General features: G+C 35.0%; 1 protein-coding gene across 4 annotated transcripts in view; it reads right to left on the bottom strand.

Annotated features, from left to right (window-relative positions):
• ppfia2 (PTPRF interacting protein alpha 2) overlaps positions 1 to 20448 on the bottom strand; it is a 308411-nt gene that overhangs the window by 84465 nt on the left and 203498 nt on the right. For all 4 annotated transcript variants that reach the window (XM_056455574.1, XM_056455575.1, XM_056455573.1 and 1 more), the window contains exons 3-4: positions 10322 to 10423; positions 1552 to 1716 (exon numbers count right to left, since the gene is read on the bottom strand). In XM_056455574.1, the coding sequence (XP_056311549.1) occupies positions 1552 to 1716; positions 10322 to 10423 (267 nt within the window). The remainder of the gene's footprint in view (positions 1 to 1551; positions 1717 to 10321; positions 10424 to 20448) is intronic.

The raw sequence follows: 20448 nt of genomic DNA, 5'->3' as shown, positions 1-20448 counted from the left end.
AAGGTGAAATAATATAATAAACATTCCTAGTAACATTAGAGTAACATATTGGTGAACATAAAATAAAATACTGTTTTAAAACACTGATGATATTGAAAGTAAACAAAAAGTCACATCGCAATTTAAAATCTATTAAACATAAATTGTCATTTGAAGTGTTATAAAGGTCAAAAATATTTGAATATATCAGTAGGTTAACATATTAACATGTAACACAATTTAACATATAGATTATTTTCCAGTGGAAATGTTGCTACCATATTTTTACAATTAATTTCTGTCAACCAAACCTCCTCTTTTACTTTTATCTGTAGAACGGGCCAGCAAAAAGATGAATAAAACCACTCTAATCGCTCTTACTGGTGACCTGTTTGATCACTGGAATGATTTCAGTAGCTTCAGTCCTTCATCACTTGGTGACCAGTGGTCACTAAAACTATGGTCCAATAAATCATGAGCAATTTCCCGTCGTCTGTTACCTAACGCCTTATAAATGACACTGTCTGTAGAAGGCCGCAGAATGGATTACAGCTGGATGAACCGCCACACAAGAGCTTAATCCATAAATAAAACTCCACTGGATGAAGGAATGGAGGGGTGGGTCAGAAGGTCGCAGTGTTTAATAAATATACTTCGACCACACTGTCCAAAAACCCTTATATTATATTATTTTGTTTATTAAGATTGATCAGTCTTGCCATGCATTAGATGGTTTAACATTAACAACGCTGTGGTACATTTAGTACATGTCATATTTAATTTACACTAGTATATTTCTATCAATGAGTGTGAAAGTATAGACACCATTGTAAAGACCTTTAAATAAATGACTATGGTTGTTACTGCATTTGTTGAATAATTATTTTAAGGAATGTACATCTATGTTTTCACATTTTCAATTTTTTATGAATAAAAATGTTGTTTAAAAGTTTTGTTTTCTTTAAATAAGTAAATGAGGTATACTTTAATTAAATAAATGCTAATTTGCAGATAATTCTATTTATTCCAACAGTTTAGACAGCAGTGATAGTACAAAAATATTGCAAAAGTTTGGTTCCAAATTTTTAGTATTTTTAAAATGATTTGAGTGAAATATTTTGGGGGGTTTTTACAGAGGGGATTATGTGATTCTCTTTATATGATTCCTTAAATTAAAAAATATACAAAAATAATTGAAGAATAAAAAGTTATACAAGACAATTTATGCAAGAACATATACCTAGAATACAGATATGAATAACACTGTGCTGGTTGGTGCATGTAAGTGCTGATGAAGGGGAAATTTATCACTCAAAAATACTCATTTTGAGCAAACAGCCTTTAAAAATATGCAATGTAATTAAAATCTACATACAAATATAGATAAAGTGTTGTAAAACAAATGCAAAAAATAATAATTTAGATGTTTTCGTTCTATCAGACTGAAAACTTAATGAAAACCCAAACAGCAGAAAATCTCCAAATTGACAGGTTTCTTTTTGCCTGCATCGCTTTAAAGAATTCATCAGAAAAGCAGAAGGAAGCTCAACTGTTGTAAATCTCTTGGTTTACCTTCTCATCCAGTGCTTTGTGGTGCTCAAAGAGGGACTTGAGGGCTTTGAGGACCTCCACCTCGCTGGAGACCCCAGAGGGAGACTGAGCCTGTCGCTTCACCACCGTCATCCGCAGAGAACGCTCATGTCTCGACACCAGACACTCCAGATGCTCCAGCAGCAGCTGAGGAACATACAATACACACCGATCAGCTCATCATGTTTATCAACATAAAGAACCATTACAGTTAATCACAATGTACTGTAACAATCACATTAAAAAATCTACATCAAAACAAACCTAAAACTAATAATAACAAGACAATGGCTTAACTGACATAGATTTAACTAAAAAAAAAACTTAATATTTAGCTACGAAAAACTAGTTAAACTACTTAAATAAATATAAAACCATAACAGCAGTTAATTAATAAAAAACTAATATTTGTTGTAAAATTAAAGCAGAGGTGTGAAAAAGCTGAAGCCTATAATGAAAATAATTTAAAATGGATACAAATCTAAAGTCAAAACTAAAATTGGAGATACATATTAGTCTGGGTAATAAAACAAAACAAAAAAGTTTTCCCCCATTGAACAAAATACATTTTATATAAGGAAACATTTATAATATTTTGAAACAGTAAACATTTCAGGTTAAATAACTAAAATAAATCATTGATTCTGCTCTCATCCTTAGTTTAAAAAACACAGATGTTTTTACAAAACATTTAAAAAAACACATAAAAAACCTTTAAATATACCTCAGGAAAGGTAGAACATTTTTGCGGTTTTAAAACCTTGACTTTTCCAAACCACGGTAAACCTTGAAACTGGTTATCGTCCCATGCCTAATACATATAAAACATTCATTCTAAAATGTAAACTAAATCTAAAGTAAAATTTGAGGCAGAAGCCAAAGCTGAGACAGCATCTAAAGCAAATCTGAACTAAATCTTTAGCAAACATGAATAGCTAAATAAAACTAAATAAGCTTATTTGGTATTTAGTAAGCTCATTTAAAGCTAAACAAGCTTAATTCGAAGCACAATTTAAATCTTAAGTCAAATATGAAATTACCATTAAAGGTTATCTAAATTGATGTAAAACTAAACAGAATCTTAAACCAAAGCTAAAATAGCTTTAAACAACAGCCAGAACAAAAAGAGTAAATAAGGCTAAAACTAAATTTTAAAGGCTGAAATCACAATGCAAGCTAAAAGTTATAAACTAAAACTGCAGCTAAACATAAAACTTGTGAATTCTAAAATGTAAGCTAAATCTAAACCGACATTTAAAGCAAAGGACAAAACTGAATTTACACCTAAAGCTAGACTAATCTAAAACTGAACTAAGTTAAAGCTAAAAGAGCATATATATATATATATATATATATATATATATATATATATATATATATATATATATATATATATATATATATATATATATATATATATAAATATATATATATATATATATATATATATATATATATATATATATATATATATATATATATATATGTGTGTGTGTGTGTGTGTGTGTGTGTGTGTGTGTGTGTGTGTGTGTGTGTGTAAAGTATATATATATATATATATATATATATATATATATATATATATATATATATATATATATATATATATATATATAACATAAACACAAATTATTTAAAAAATACAGAATTAACAAATTAACAAAAAAATGACATCTAATTGTAGTTAAACCTAGTTGTAGTTGTAGTTAAACTCTAAACCTAAAGATAAATGCCCACTACTGCAATATGAGGTCAGGTTTTCATCATGCCACAGACCCTCAAGGACATTCTTCATATGACAATGAATGGCATCTGCTTAACACACCATTTTGTCTTTTCTCATTTGCAAGGGAGCCTTTTTAAACAGCTAACAACATTACACACAAGAAAAGCCATTACATTACTTGAAACAATAAAGCAGACACAACAAATTGAAACCCCCTGGACTCAGGACAAAGGAGATTATGTTAATGTGGTTACTCTCTGGTCTGGTACATGCCATAAAAAATCAATTCGGCCAGTCCCAAGGACACTGCTGGAAAAAGCGAGTGAAAGCTGTCTGTGTTTAGATGAGTGGACAGAGAGAACTAACGGTCAGACAGAGACTTTGTTTACTATAAAAGAGTATTTTTTAATGAACTTTTGTAAAGAACATCCAAAAGCCAGGTGTTCTGTTGAATGATGCTTGGAGAAGCTAATAATGCAACCTATGTGCTGATATAAATGATGCTGTACAATGGTAGCATTAGTTTTGCAGCCATACAATCTTTAATGTAAAGATTATGAGACACACAGTACTGTGTCTATAAAAATGACTAAGCTTTATTCATGTAATTGAAATGTTAATGACTCATTACTTAAATTAATTGTTTCAAATTGATTGTACCCCTCCTACATACATACATACATACATACATACATACATACATACACACATACATATATACATACACACATATACATATACATATATACACACATATATATATATATATATATATATATATATATATATATATATATATATATATATATATATATATATATATATACATACATACATACATACATACATACATACATACATACATACATACACACATACATACATACATACATATAAGAATACATACATACATACATAAAAAACATACATGCAGACATACCAGCCTGATCTCATGACAAAACTTAACTATTTTACGTTTTGTCAGTTTAGTGGCTAATTCATATGATTTTGTATGAGGTCGGTCAGTCAAACAAAAATGTATGATTTTTAAAAGGAGGCATGGCACACAACCCCACCCCTTAACGCAACTATTATTTGCTACATCATTCGCTACTTTAGTCACTATGCTCCAAAAATTTTGGAATTGTCTCCCAAATGAGGTGAAAGAATCCCCCAACATTCATGTTTTAAAAAAAGCGTGTTAAGATGCACCTTTTTAAAATTACATATGAATATGAATAATTACATATAATTACATAAAATTACATATGAATAACAGTATGTGAAGTGTATATGTATGCATGTACAGTGTGTGCATGTAAATGCATATGTAAGGACTATTTTATGTGTGATTGTGTCACACATACTAAATTGTACCAATGAGATCATATGAATTTATGCAAGCTGTCCTCTAAATTGAAAAGTTACTAACTGCCCTGAGATAGTGTTGAACATACAAACATACATACATACATAAGCTGCTGGGTTATTTTAACCCAAAAGTGAAATAAACCCAACAGTTGGGTTAAAAATGTAATTGAAATTTTATTTAAAAATTAATCCAACATTGGTTTGTCCGCATTTGACCCATCAAGTGAATCTAGCAGTTTCTAGTGTAGATAATAACAATAAAATAAAAAACAATTAAGTGAAGTTTCACAAACTAATTTTGAGAGGAGCATGTGATATGATCAACTACAGCTGATCCTTATCACTAATCATTAGCTAGCCTATCAGATCATTCTAAAACTACTATAAATATCCTGCCTAAACTTCATTCCCTATCTTCATTTTTGGAAACCCCGCCCTCTATCCTTTCCTTCTCCCTCCTCTTCATTTTCTGATCGGGCAACACAGCGGCTCAGTGGCTGGCACTGCTGCCTCGCAGTGGGAGGGCCAAAGGTTCAAGTTCTAATTGAGCCAGTCAGCACTCTCTGGGCAGAGTTTGCATGTTCTCCCTGAGTTCATGTGGGTTTTCCCAGGGTACTCCGGTTCTCTCCCACAGTCTAAAAACATGTACATAAGCGAATTGTAATAACAGTCACAAGCACTTAACACATATATACTGAATCAATCAAAACCACCATACTAGCCAAAGTATAAAATGGGGGGCTCTTAAGAAATAAGTGATCTCGTATCCCTCCTAATGCTCATTGACCCGGCAGGAACCTTGGCCTCATCTATCTCCGAGCTCAGTGTTCTCTACCGAGACGGCATGCCAAACCTGCTATTATAGTCAAGCATTATTTAAGTGTGCATCTTGAAACTCATAATGAATTAAAAGTAAAAACCAAAAGACAAACAAATCTAAAGACAAACAAACTAAACTACTCTAATTTTAACATTTAAAACACTAAATAGTCAAAAACTCACAAAGCTACGCTTGACAAAATGTTGGGTTGTCACAACCCAATGTAGGGTCAAACACACAGTAGACAAACCCAACACTGAGAACTTTTTTCAATTGCATTTAAATGACACTTTTTAAAAGAGTTGTACATTTTAAAACTGAATTGAATCAAGTTGGGTTTGTCAATATTAAACCTAATGTTGGGTCAACATATTTTTAGAGTGTAGCTAAAATGATCTGAAAGCTAAAATGAAATCTTCATCCAAATTCTACACCTAAAACTGAACCTAAATCTTAAGATAGCTGTAATATTTTGCGTAAAATAAGGTAGATAAGCACTGGATGTATTTAATAAACAAATTGACCAAAAGGAAATCAAGGAAGTGAGTGAATTTAAATATCTAGGTGTCACTGTAGACTATAAGCTTAAGTTTGATGCCGATAACAAGAAAATGTCTAAGACTATTAAGACAAATTGAAACTGCTTTCCTATGATAACACCATCTCTATTGACCTTATTCTTCAATGCGGAAGTACGCTCATTTTTGTGATAGTTTTAGAACTTCCGATTCAGCTGTCTATGGGAGAAATGACTAGGAATAATAAACGTCAGAAAACGGTCACACTACCTACTCTACAAACAAGTGTTTGCATGACAATACAGACAAAGTAGAATAATATAATAAGAAAATATCCGTTTGCAACATCAAGCAGCAAAACAAGCTGTTTTTAACATCTAAAAATGAATGGAATGAATAAGACCGGAAGTCTCGAGCCAAAATGATTCAAACTTGCCCACTTGTACGCGGAGAATAAGGTGAATATCATATCTATATCTTTATATGCATTTCTTAAAGCAGTGCAAATGTTCACAGTCAGTTATGCCACTTTACAAACAAACTGTTAAAAAATGGATCATTGTCAAATTATCAAAAAATGTAACTTGTTAAGTTTTGATGTTTTTTTTTTTTAATCGTGTTTAAGTGTATACATGGTCTTGCCCCTAAAGTAGTCTGTGAGTTGATACATATATTCAGCAGTGATGGGGCAAAGACTAGAGAGGCAGTAAGTGGGAATTTTAGAATCCGCAGATGCAGAACCACTGTGGGTCAGTCATCCTTTTCAGTGAAAGGTTCACATCTATGGAATGCCATGCCTGTTGATTTAAAGTTACAACCAGAACTCACAGTTTTTTTTTTCTGTAAAGCTGAAAGAATGATTGAAAACTTTACAGCAAAAAGAACATTAAGTATCATTCATTTGGGTTGGTCAGGTTTACATTTCTCTTTAGTATGCAGATTGACTTACATTTTATGTTTGTGGCTCTGTATATACTGTGCATGTTTGCTGTATTGATTTTATATGTTGATATATATTTTTTGAATATTGTAAAGTCTAACCATGGACGAGGGCTGCAAATTAGATTCATGCTATATGCCCTATGTACGCAGCATCGGTTGTCTTTGTATAACAATGTCAAGTGTATTGTCCCGGTTAAATAAACAAACAAATATTAATAAAACAAGTAAATCTGCATCCAACTAAACTACATCTAAGCGTGAAGCTAAATATTAAACTAAAGCTTAAGCTAACATTAATAAAAAGTTAAAGCTATAGCTAACAGTATGCTACAAATAGCACAAAACAAAAACTAGAGCTAAAAGCTACATGTAGCTTCATTTGCATGGTGACACATAAGTTGTGGGTGATTTCCACAAGTTTCCTTATTTCCAAGAAGAGTTCAACTTTAAGTAACTAGTTCTAAACTCTGGTTCTAAACTCAGCAGCAGCTCATGTACCCGCCTGAGGGCTGAACAGCCAGTACAGTAGCAGTGCTGCTCCAGAGACTATAGAGGAGCTGACCTTTCTATTTGTGTTCTCTCATTCATAACCCTCGCTCTGTGCCAGCCTCTGTCTTTCCCAGTGCCAGCTCAGCACTATAACTACCCTACAGCGGAAGATACAGGTTAGGTTTCTCTCTCTCTCTCCCTGTGAGTTTGTCTGTTTTGGTGGATCAGATTCAGAGCCATTAGCTAATACATGAATCTCAGCATTGATCTTAAATCGATATATGTACAGTAACGTTTAAGCATCATTTAACATAAAAGGGAATCCTGTGAATTTATTTACACAAAATCAGCATGATTCTTCTGTTAGTGATGCATTTTGTCTTTTCTTGAAAACCTAAATTGTGTTTTTGTTTACATTGTTCGTTACATAATTTCTGGCTGTGTTTGATAGTGTATGAGCAAGCACTTTTCCCCACTTTTTAAACAAAGTTCTACTAGGAAAAATGTATCAGCCAAAAATGTATCCAAACAATATCAGCCATATACAGTAAGAGTCCTTCAAAGCTTCCCTCTGCATAAGCGAGGTAAACTCCTCATGGTGTTCAATGTGCTGAGATCAAATGACCCTGTCTGTTTTTAAATCTAGGTTAAAAACTTATCTCTTTGATTTAGCATTTTATCGGTGAAAAGTGTCTGTTTTAGCAATAATTTTATAATTTTATATATACATTTGTTTTTATCTGTTTTGATTTGTACTGTGCAGCACATTGGTCAACCTCTAGTTGTGTTAAATAGTGCTATAGAAATAAAATTGACATGGAAATGGACCTCACTGACTAACCTATTAAATGTGTATTATGCATTATATTATATTACACATACTTTATTATTATGCTGTACAATTTATATGATTTGATTCAATCTAAATTTTATTTGAATCATATTAATTGTTATAATGTTTTTTATTTTTGTATTAATTACAAGTACACTGAAAAAAATTATGTCTGCAGAATTATTGGAAGCAATTTATTTAGGCTGAATTTACATTTAGTAATGTTCAACTCAATTTGTTTGTTTTAATTCAGCCCAAATATTTATTTACAACGATTTTTACAACAAAATTGTAAATCCAACAAATTATCTTTGAATATTTTTTTCAGTATATTAGATTATTTTAATCCTTAAATTATTCATTCATTCATTCTGACTTCGATCAATCCCATGTGGGCCCTAGCTGGACGACCCCAGAGAATGTTTGGTTTAATTAGTCACTAAATGTTAACTGATGAATTAACTAACAAATATGTACTAACATACTACATTATAGTAGATGTTTGTTAGTTAATTCATTAGTTAAGGTGGCTGTTGCTCATGGATGAATCCTTTTCATTATCTCATTATTGATCATTCATGCTGAAATATACTCTAAAAAGTGCTGCATTGTTTCACGCCCAATTTTAATAAAAATGGACAAACTCAACCACACTTTAACACTACGGCTAGGTTTGCTTATACTTTAACCAAATATGAGTTGAAACAACTCAGAATTTTATAGTACAAGAATTAATTTAGAAACTTACATGATAAAGTTAAAAGATGATTACATTCTTTTAACAAAGTGCCACCAATGTTTATGTGTAAGGGCATTATTATAACAGCCTGAGATACATCAAAATATGGACAAACTTAACTTTAGATAGATTTTTTCATATACATTTAGATTAGACTTTAGACTTTTTTTTACTTTATAAATTATTCTTTACTTTTACATTATTACTATAGTAGAATGTGTGCACTGTGCATCATCAAAACTAGCACAACATTTAGAGTAAACATTATGTGATAAGAATTACAACATCTCTTAAATCAAAGTATGTTGTAAATAATTAGCAAAATGTGTCCAGTCTATAGTGGATTTTTTCAAATTGTAAACTAATATCACCACTTCCCCCTGTTTTACGTCCCATTACTAAAAACGATCAACTTTGCATGTTGCTAGCATGCAATTTGGAAGGCAGGAAACTTATTATGAAGTGACATTTCATTAATGACTGATACCCTACAGCTCCGACGACAGTCTCTCCAGAGCAGTTTGGGGTTAAATACTTCATTCACTGTTGACATTAGCTGCTCCCGGTGTAAGATTAGAAGCTCTGCTTGAAATGCTGCTCCCGGAGTCTGCTTCTAATCTCACTTGACCTCTCCTCGTTTCCAATCCACTACGCACCCTTATCCTCCTCCATCTACGCTTCCCTCTGGTTTTTAATACCCTCCAGTATCCCCAATTCCATAATTGACTCTTCAAACGTTTGGCTGCGGCTAAGTAACGTGAGTAATTAATTGAATTGCAGAGTGGAGGCTGGTGCGGCGGGCTGCATTAGCACGGTGACTCAGGCAGGCACCGAGGGGTGCGGAAAAAAGAAAGGAGGTGAAAATGAAGCAGAAAAAGTGAGAATGACTACTTTCTCATGAAATGGAAGTGATAGCCATAGTGCTGGCTCTTGTCAGACATTTTGGCAGCATCTCTGAATTCAATGCAAATACTTGGTGATGCCAGGCTGTTATCCGGACTCTTAGGGAATAATATTCTTAATATTCTCTCTGCAAGAATAAAGTTATTGCTCAGCTATCATTTAAGGGTATAAAAGTTGGTGTGGGACATTAAAAAAGTGAATGTAAGGACTTCATGCTGAGAATCTTTGTTAATCATATACAGAAGCTAGTTTGGACCAAACACAAACATATTGACTCCAACAAAACATCATGAATCAGTAGCACGAGTCATTGGCAGGGCATCTGTTAAATCTGTTAAAGTACAACTTTATGAAGAAGATGGCGGTTTAGGGGCACAATCTGTTATTTGGAAGACACTGTGTGCGAACTCACTCTGGTGTTGTTCCTTTCGGCCTTCAGCTCTGAAATCTCCTCCTCCTTCTCCAGCAGCTGTTCCCTGCAGGCATTCAGCTCTTTCGTCAGGGCGGCAAACTCCTGCAAGACACCAAACAGACATTTTAACATCATAAGCAAAGAGCAGGGGGACAACTAAAGGACAAAACATCTGCAGATATTATAATCTGTGCAACAAGTAGAAATTTGGGTATCCTACAGTATAAGGGAGGGATCTGCAGTTGTCCCATTGTCCTGGAGAATTCAACCCCAGTCCTAGTCATGGTCTTCAAAATTATAAGTATATCCCAGTAAAATATGTTTCGGCAAGTTAGAGCTAAATTCTACAGGATATTGGTCTTCTAAGACAAGGATCTGACCCCCCTGCCCAAAGGGAAACGCTTTGATGAGTCATTTAAAATAAAGAACTGTGAGTTCACCAAGAAAGTTTTTGTTAATGGTTAAACTTTAGACAAGTGATGCAAAATCCCACTCCTGGATGGCCAGTGTCTTGCATACACAGTGAAAAGTCCAACTGAAGCAGCTAATCAAGGTTTTAAAAATTATACTAGAAACTTTCTGACAGATGTGTTAAGGCAAATTAAAGCTAAACTGAATGGAGAAAGGAGTTTGGACACCATTGCTTTAGACCATGAGCCTAACCAACCATGCTCCAGGAGAACTACCATTTTATCCCCAGAGTTTAGCTGAACTAGCTAATCAAAGCATTAAGTACTACTTTAAAATAACAAGCAAGTGTGTACAAGCTGGGTAGACACGTGAGTTTCCCGGATCCTAGTCCTTAAGGACTCAAGACTTTTTTTTTCAGGGATGTCCTAGGTCCAAGGACTACATTGACAAGGTGGATGTATTCATAGGGACCATCTTTGCACTGGTTAAACATGTTTCCCTCATTTGTGAAGTAAATTGTACAGTAGTCCATTCAGTATACACAACAAAAAAACACTTTCTGTAACTCTGAATTCTGCGGCAACTACCCTGACTTGGGGAAAATTACATCAGTGTAAAGGTTTTTACTTCTGGGAAAGCAACATCCCACACAAGAGAAAGGTACAGATTCAGTTGTACTTATTAAAATCTGAATTCAGTGCCATTAAGAGACTTTCAGAAATAGCAGGAATGGCGGCTGGAATTAAACAGGGCACGTACTGTATATGGAATAAGGCGAAAATGCTGATGCAGTTGGCTTTACATAGCACATGTATAGTAGGTGTACAAGGTTAACAGTTTAATAATAAGCAGAAAATTAACACATAGACAAAAAAGTAACACTTTAGGGACTAATTCTCACAATTAATGTTATGTTAGCATGCATATTATTAACATATTGGCTGCTTATTAGTACGCATAAAGTACATATTCTACACATTCATTCTTATTCTAGTCAATACCTAAACCCAACAACTACATTAACCGAAGTACTACTACCTATTAATAAACAGTTAATTAGCAGGTTATTGAAGCTTAATAGTTTGCAATAACAAGAATTGAACCTTAAGATAAACTGTGCCTGAAAAAAATGTGTCCTGACATAAAATGACAACAAACTGTACTGTAACAAAAGCCTTTATCCTTCACTCAGCTGCGTGCAACAAAATGTGAGACAAATGTTCTCACTTCTTGAATCTAATGGGCATCGCTACGTACATGATGGATAGGTGTGCAGCCAGAAAATGCCATTTTTAGACTATTACCTCCTTGATGAACCTGTCTAGCATTTGAGTGATGGCAAGGATCAAAGGTCTTATTTAAATAGGCAAGAGCTGAAATACAACAGACACCTCGACTGATAAACATGAACTTGGTGAACAACAGACAGGAGGGATTGGGATCGTGCAAAGGTAGCCGTCTAGCACAATAACTCACTGTGGTATTGATCTAAGCCTGTCCTCTGCTGCAAAAGCCATATGATTATAAATGTATAATTGAACGGGACTCAGTCCAGCTGGCTGTCAAAGACCCCAGTGGACATCTTGAGATAGATGGTGAGCTGTTTTACATTAAACTGGAGATTGTGCTATGAGTTAGTCTTGCTTTACGCATTTTAACACAGCATCTATCTCCTGCTGTGATGGTATTGCTTGCTAATGGTGTCATATAACAAACAAGAACATATACGCGTGTGTGAGCAAAAATATCCAGGCTTAAAAGAGGATTTGCTGGAGGCACATTTCAAAGTATTAATACCCCAGGATATTGCAGATTGCATCTTGAGAAGCTTTAAGATTCATTGTTGTGAGCATATATACCAGTGCACACATGCAGACAAACAGGGCCTAACAGAAAACCAGCACTATGTGGGCTGGAATTATAATCAGCCATGATCAAAACTGAGCCCTAGCAGGTCTTCCTCTAAAACAAACTCCCCAAAGTGCTTTCTGAAGTCAAAGGTCAACGTTCCAAGCTCAAACCAAATTCATTGTGCAGAACCTCTATGCTGCACTTTGGTGGCAAATGGAGGTGAAGGTGAAGCATTGGATCAACATCTGACGAACTCATTAGTGAGTGAACGTCCTGACAGTGTTGAAAAGGTAAACACATACTGCATTCTCATTTTGTGTTGCTAAAACTGAGCTTATTACTTGATGATGTTACTGGTTCTGTGAAAAGACTAAACATAGGTCTTATACATTTGGCATAATTCAGGGTTATTTTTAAACTCTGTATAACATAATCCAGGATTATCTTGGCCTAAATGTTTCACACAGTTTTCTTTATATTGTTTGTAAGCAGGATATAAAAAGACAAAGGGACCTCCTCTTAAAAATCTCAAATGTCCTCAAACAGTCCTCAAATGTTCTCAAATACAAACAAACAGAATTGTGTGTATTTGTTATTTAAAATCTAAACATCTCACAACTCAAATAGAGTTTCATAGTGTAAACTGAGAACATTTGAGATACTATTCCTTCTATGCTAATGAAGGACTACTGAGACATTCCAAACACAGGATGGGTCATCCTGGCGTGGAGGAGTTCCTCATATCTCCAATCCACATCTCTGCCATTTATCTTACAGTAACCATGTGCTTTTCACTATACACAATTCATCTAACTTTGTCATGTTTGGTGTTATTTGACAGTTTGACTCCAGCGCTGTAGTGATGAAATTGATAGTATTTCAATATACAATCTATTTACTATTGTTGAGTCATGGTCTGAGGAGAGTATGTGAATGTACTTCTCCCCCACTTGATCTCCTCAACTTTGCTTTCATGTTCAGCTGGTTTTGGGGGTTGGTTTTCACTCATGTCTGACAATGCTTTGCTCAGGTTATAAGAAGGAATGGTAAATGTTGATCTGGGAGAATGGCTTTTACTCTGCATCTCCCGCACACCGGTGCGTAGCTTCATCAGCTAACAAAGGCAGTTTCACTGTTTTTCCCTACTGAAAAAAACTGCTTAAACCAGCCTAAGCTGGTTGGCTGGTTTTAGCTGGTTGACCAGCCTGGTTTTAGAGGGATTTTGGCCACTTCCAGGCTGGTTTCCAGCCATTTCCAGCCTAATCTTAGCTGGTCAGGCTGGAAAACGACCAGCTAAAACCAGCTTGACCAGCCTGGTTTAAGCTGGAAATAGCTGGTTTTGGCTGGGCTCCCAGCCTGGCAAGGCTGGTCAAGCTGGTTTTAGCTGGTCATCTCCCAGCCTGACCAGCTAAGACCAGGCTGGAAATGGCTGGAAACCAGCCTGGAAGTCGCCAAAACCCCTCTAAAACCAGCCTGGTTGACCAGCTAAAACCAGCCAACCAGCCTAGGCTGGTTTAGGCTGTTTTTTTTCAGTAGGGTTATTTCACAGCAGTGCGTTTGTTATAGCTACGTTTCTTTATACAGTATGTTGGTTTGTTTCATTCTACTGTCTGTACATTTAAACATGTAACTTAATAAACAACTGTGTTTGCTTAAAGGCATTGAGATTCTTTCTCTTTATCAACGATGACTACTACTTTAATGGAGTTAGATTAATTACAATGGAGACAGATAAATAATGGATTTAAACATGCCACCCTTAAACTGCTTTCAGTTTTTGATTATTGGTTCAGAATAGCAGCATAAGCTTCAAGCCTTACAATAGTGTTCCAAACATTTCAAATGCACTCAAAACGGCCAAGTTTACATTCAAAGTCTGATATGTCAGCTATGCGTTCATTTACCATTAAATTCTATTGATATTTTTGAAAAGGAATTTTAGGACAAACACCTGAGACAAGGTAGATTCAATTACTCAATTAACTCAATTGTATCCCCAGTGTTTTAAATCATTTTGAAAGAAGCAAAAACAAACAAACAATGGGACAGATTTATAGCCATCAAACCATACCTTATGTCAAATCGTTATAGATTTTAGTCCAACAAAAAATTCCACTGTGAATATCATGCTGTGTCGTGACTGTTGGTGGTGAAAGCTGGTTATGATAAATAACCAGGCTCACATGGAACAGAAGTTTTGCAACGTGTCTTGGTTCGTCAGCTCAAGACAGCTGACTTGTTTAGTTAATGAGGACAGTGATATGTCATAATTAATCTCCACAGAATGTAATGAGAAAAGGCCAGGAAGAATTCAACCATCCTGAGGACTTTGACACCGTATCGTATGAAAATCAGCTTCATTCCTCAGCACAGTTACTCCATACATAGACAGCGCCAGGGCCCAGAGGGCTGCTTCTGGCAGATGCCCATAATGGGCATGTTGACGACACTGCTGTCTAGCAGAAGTCATTCGGTGCAGTTTGGCACACACGTCATTCAGGACGAGTTAGCAAAGCGCTAATTAAAAAGTGTTGATTAGCGAGGTGGTGGTGCAGAGGTGTTAGTCTAAGGGGAGAGACAGGCATAATTACAACATGTTCTACACTGCTAAAAACAATGATGAGAGAGAAAGAAAAAAACTGGATAGACTTGTTATAATGTTCAAGGCTAGGTGTCAATGTTCAGTTTTACCCAGATGTATGTTAAAACAAAAACATACCCATGAATCTATGAAATACAATATTGAACAATATCTTCTTCAATATAAACGTTAACTAGAGCACAGTTATAGATGTTAACTTCTCTCCTCCTGACCGTGCCAAAAAAACATACTAGTGTAAGCCCTCCAGTTCTACTCGACCTGTTCAAAACATAATGGGCCATTCTGCCATGAGAGGCAAGCACACTAATAAGGATGCTAAAGTCTGCAGCCTTTAGAATCTGTCAGTAGTTCAGCTCCTGAGGTGATAGGAGTGAGGTTTGCTCTCACTAGCAGGCCTTCTTTACGCTCATGCCTCTAAACCTCACCCACATCCAGCTCATGCCACCAATGAAAACCCTCTGGTTCTGCTTCGACCCACTCCCAGTGGGATTCGAACCGGCGGTTCTAGCGTGTGAATTGGGCACACTAACAAGCACATTAAGACTGCAGCCTCTAGCTTCTATCTCTGATGTTTACTCACATCACTCTCAATAGCTGACCTTCATTACAATAACATGCTAACAGCCATTTCATTAAGATTTGCTTTAAATGTAAGCTAGAAAGTGTCTAAATGAGTAACAGACAAAATACTGTATATTTACTGGTGTATCAGCTGGTGACTCAGTACTGGTGACTGGCATCATGGTGACTCAGTGGGTGGCACAATCGCCTCACAGCAAGAAGGTCGCTGGTTCGAGTCCCGACTGGGTCAGTTGGCATTTCTGTGTGGAGTTTGCATGTTCTCCCCATGTTCGCGTGGGTTTCCAAAAACATGTGGTATAGATTATTTGAATAAACTAAATTGGCTGTAGTGTATGTGTGTGAATGCAAGAGTTTATGGGTGTTTCACAGTGTTGGGTTGCAGCTGGAAGGGCATCCGCTGCGTAAAAGTATAAGTTGGTGGTTCATTCTGCTGAGGCGATCCCTGATAAATAAAGGGACAAAACCAAAAAAAAAACTTATAAGTGAATGAATAAGCTGCCAAATTGGTATAAAATGCTTATCATTGTTCTTTACCATTATATTATTAAATGATTATTTTATTTTACAAGCTAAATAATTATGGATTATTTTCATAATTTGCACAATGTTAAACAGAAGACTGAAGAAGAGTAATTTACAAATAAATGTGGTGGGGGAAAATGGTTGGTCTCAAACAGCCCTTATAACTCACACACCAGTCCTAAGAATGCTATTAAAAAGTATTTTAAATATTAAGTTTATATTAATTAGCTAAAAATCTTCTATTCGGCCAAAGCACTCGGAATATTTTGGACTTATTCAATTTCACTGTGTAAAAGTTTAATCCCAAGTGACCTTGAATCACTTGAAAACTGGAAAAGAAGTAATACGACCCTTGCTGACACTGATATATTGCTATTTTGAAGCCTCCCTGATCACAGATTGTTTCGGTTTTTTGAAAAGAAGCAGAGTGAACATTCTTCGAAATTTCTTTTTTTATGTAAATAAAATAAAGTAATTTAGGTCTGGAAGTCGGAACAACATTCGCACTCTGACTGCACCTTCAGTGTGAACATCATCCAACAACAACACAATGTTTGAAAGGAAGATAAACTGTAACAAAACGATTAGTTCATTCATTCATTTTCAACTTAGTCCCTTTATTAGTCAGGGTCTCCACAACGGAATGAACCGCCAACTCATCCAGCATATGTTTCACGCAGCGGATGCCCTTCCAGCCACAACCAAACACCGAGAAACACTCATACACAATCTTTCACACACATACACTTTGGCCAATTTAGCTTATTCAATTCATCTATACAGTACCCACATGTCTTTAGACTGTGGGGGAAACCGGAATGAACCGGCAACTTATCTAGCATATGTTTTACACAGCGGATGCCCTTCCAGCTGCAACCCAGCACTGTGAAACACCCATACACTCTCATTCACACTCATACATTACGGACAATTTAGCTTACCCAATTCACATATCTTTGGACTGTGGGGAAAACCAGTGCACCTGGAGGAAACCCAAACACGAGGAGTACATGCAAACTCCACATAGACATGCCAATTGTCCCAGCCAGGGCTTGAACCAGCGACCTTCTTACTGTTAGGGGATCGTGCTACCCACTGTGCCCCCGTGACACCAAAAAGATCAGTTAATTTACTTAAAAAAAGGAAGTAAACCCATTGTATAACTTGGAACTACTAAGTTCACTTTAACTCCAACTTCAACTAAGTTGACTTAACTTTTTATAATTATGCACAACGTTACTTAATTTTTAGTCAACGGCTTTACTCAATTTTTTAAAAATTAAAATCAACCAATTGCTTTTATAGTGTGCAAAAACTGCCCAGTGGAACCAGACCAAACCTAGTCTCACCCCCTCACATAAAACAATTCACTTCAGCTCAAGACATTTGGATTTGATAAAGAAGTTTCTCAAAGAGTGCCAACCAGTTTGTGATAATCCCAGAATATATCACTCATTCCATTAGGATTGACTCAAAACACTCTTTTCCAGCTGCTTAAGATGCACTCTTGGGAGCGACTAGCTGTTAAAAGAAAGCAATAGATGAAACACTGAGCAAGGCATGCACCTTAAAAACTCTTTTAAGCTTTTAAATCAAACTGTCTGCGTAACGCTAACCTTCAAATGCACCTGCAGCTCTTCAGAAACACTCATGTAAATTGGCAGGATGGAGCATTCCCAGAGTGCAGCACAATAACTAATGAAATAAAGTCAAACTGCAGACAAGCAAGGAGCCATGTTTTTATAATAAACAATCAAAAATCTCAACAACCGAAGCAGACAGAAATTTTAACAGCTACACGGATGATGTACAACCACAGAGCCATTAAACCGTAGACCGAGGATGTGTACTGCGCTTGATGAATCTTTAATGGAGGCTGTAAAGCTTTATTTACAGAATGTCCCATGAGACACGTGCAGACTCACTGATGTACCGTATGGCGAACCGAGTTCCTGTTTTTGTCTGTTTTGCACGCAAGTCTTTCGAAAGTAGTCCCTAAGCAGTACAGTAAGAGAAGAATACTCATTTCTATGCAGCAGTTCATTAAAATACATGCACATGAGTCACAATACTAAATTATCAGTATAAATGATACTATTGAAATTTCACAATACTGATGTTGGTTTCACAGCAAACAAATGAATAGTTGAAGAGTCCTTATTATGCATTAAAAAGGGTCATATTTTGATTTTGGGGGTCTCCAACAACAGTCTGATATGCATGCAAGGTCAAAAAACACTTACATTGTCTTATAATGAAATGATATATTAAATGATAAGCATACATTTTTACGTAATTATCCCAACGACTCCCATATGATTTGTTTAGCGATTTATTTGTTCCCAAACCCCTCCCTTGCAGAATGCTAAACTGTGCTGATTGGTCCGATGACAAAGTCTGTTGCGATTGGTCCACTACATTCAGCGTGAGACATTTATTAGTATACATTTACATTTATATTGAATAGGACGTTTTTTAAAGGAGTACATCTGCAGAAAATATAATAGACTAAGTACCAACATAGATAAATACAGCAGATTAACGGTATTAATGAAGGAGTTTAACATCATTCAGGTACAGATATAAAATGATCAAACAAACAATAAAGTTGTATAGTCTTCATTATATACATTAATAAATGAATACATTTTTGTTAAAGCTACAAAATGCACTAATTCCTTGTGCACAAATGCTTTAAATACAGTCAAAGGCCTTAAAACACACACAACTAATAAACATTTTCTGGTTAAAATGAAATGAGTCCACCATTGTACCTGGTCAACTATAATCCTGACTCCACATTACAGATCCTGTGATGTGAATATTGTGTAAAACATTAAATTATTTTAAAAAAAAGATTAAATATTTCAGCCAGTCTTAAGTTGCAAGCATGTATTCCAAGAATAGTCAAATTTTTGGAGTTTTCTTTTTTTTTGTCAGAGTAAACATCATGTTCTATTAATTTTCTACATGGTCTGTAACGTGTATTCGCGTTTTGAAGCGCCTTCTCCTGATAACGTTCAAAAGGACTTAAATTACACTTTCAGTTTTGATCGTACAGATAAGAGCAACACATCAATCGAATCTGTTAGGTGTCTACTTTTTTGTGTACACTCACAAAGACAACAAACATTTTTGCTTTTGTAAAATACGGATAATAAACAGTGTAGGCATTCATTCTATTGTCTCTCTGAGAACTGTTTTTTGAAACACGTCTGTAAAATGCACTGAAACTCTGCAAAATCAAAACACACAGACATGAGACATATATCTATAGAAAGCTTGAAGTGTCTACTTACTTTTAAATGCAGCGAGTGCATGTTGAAAACAAATATTGTTTGATAAAGAAATCAGTATGAAACCAACACTATGTCTAGTTTCTCAGCTACATTTTTTTGTCCAAAACCTACTAACCGCGCACATATATATATATATATATATATATATATATATATATATATATATATATATATATATATATATATATATATATATATATATATATATATATATATATATAAATATATTTATTTATTTATTTATTTATTTATTTTTACATGTACTGTATATTAATATATCTCACATATTATTGTAGAACAGTTTGTGCTGAAAACAAAAAAAAGTAGCTGAAATAAGCACAAATAGGGGCCCCCAAGATCACCTCAGACCCCAGATGGCTAAATATATAAAAAACTGAATTGTTTATCAGTAATACGGTTTAATATGCTTTGCGTAATATGCTTAATACGCAGTAATATGCTTTGAACAACTTTAAAGGTAATTTCCCCAATAATTAGTTATTCAATAGTTCTGGGCCAAATATTGTCCTTATATAACAAACTACAAATCATTGAAAAGCGTATTTATTCAGCTTTAAGGTGATGTATAAAGTTCAATTAAATCAAATGTGCTGCAGAGTCAAATATGGCAAATAAAGCAGATTTTCCTCAAAGCTAGCGTTTTTGTTTTTCAGTTGTTTATGTGTGTTTTTTTTCTTATATGTCAGCAGTATGATGAGTGTGGTTTAATGGTTAATGGCAGTGCTTGTTACTGGCACTTTAAACAGATCAAATGATTGGAAAATCTGATTTTTTAATAGCACCAAGGATTTTCCTTGGGATTGTTGACTAAAAAATAAAAAACACACATACACACTGAA

Source organism: Danio aesculapii, chromosome 4 (assembly GCF_903798145.1).
Source record: "Danio aesculapii chromosome 4, fDanAes4.1, whole genome shotgun sequence".
NCBI lineage: Eukaryota > Metazoa > Chordata > Actinopteri > Cypriniformes > Danionidae > Danio > Danio aesculapii.
The sequence above is the reverse complement of the archived record's forward strand: the minus strand, read 5'-3'. Positions and strand labels throughout refer to the sequence as shown.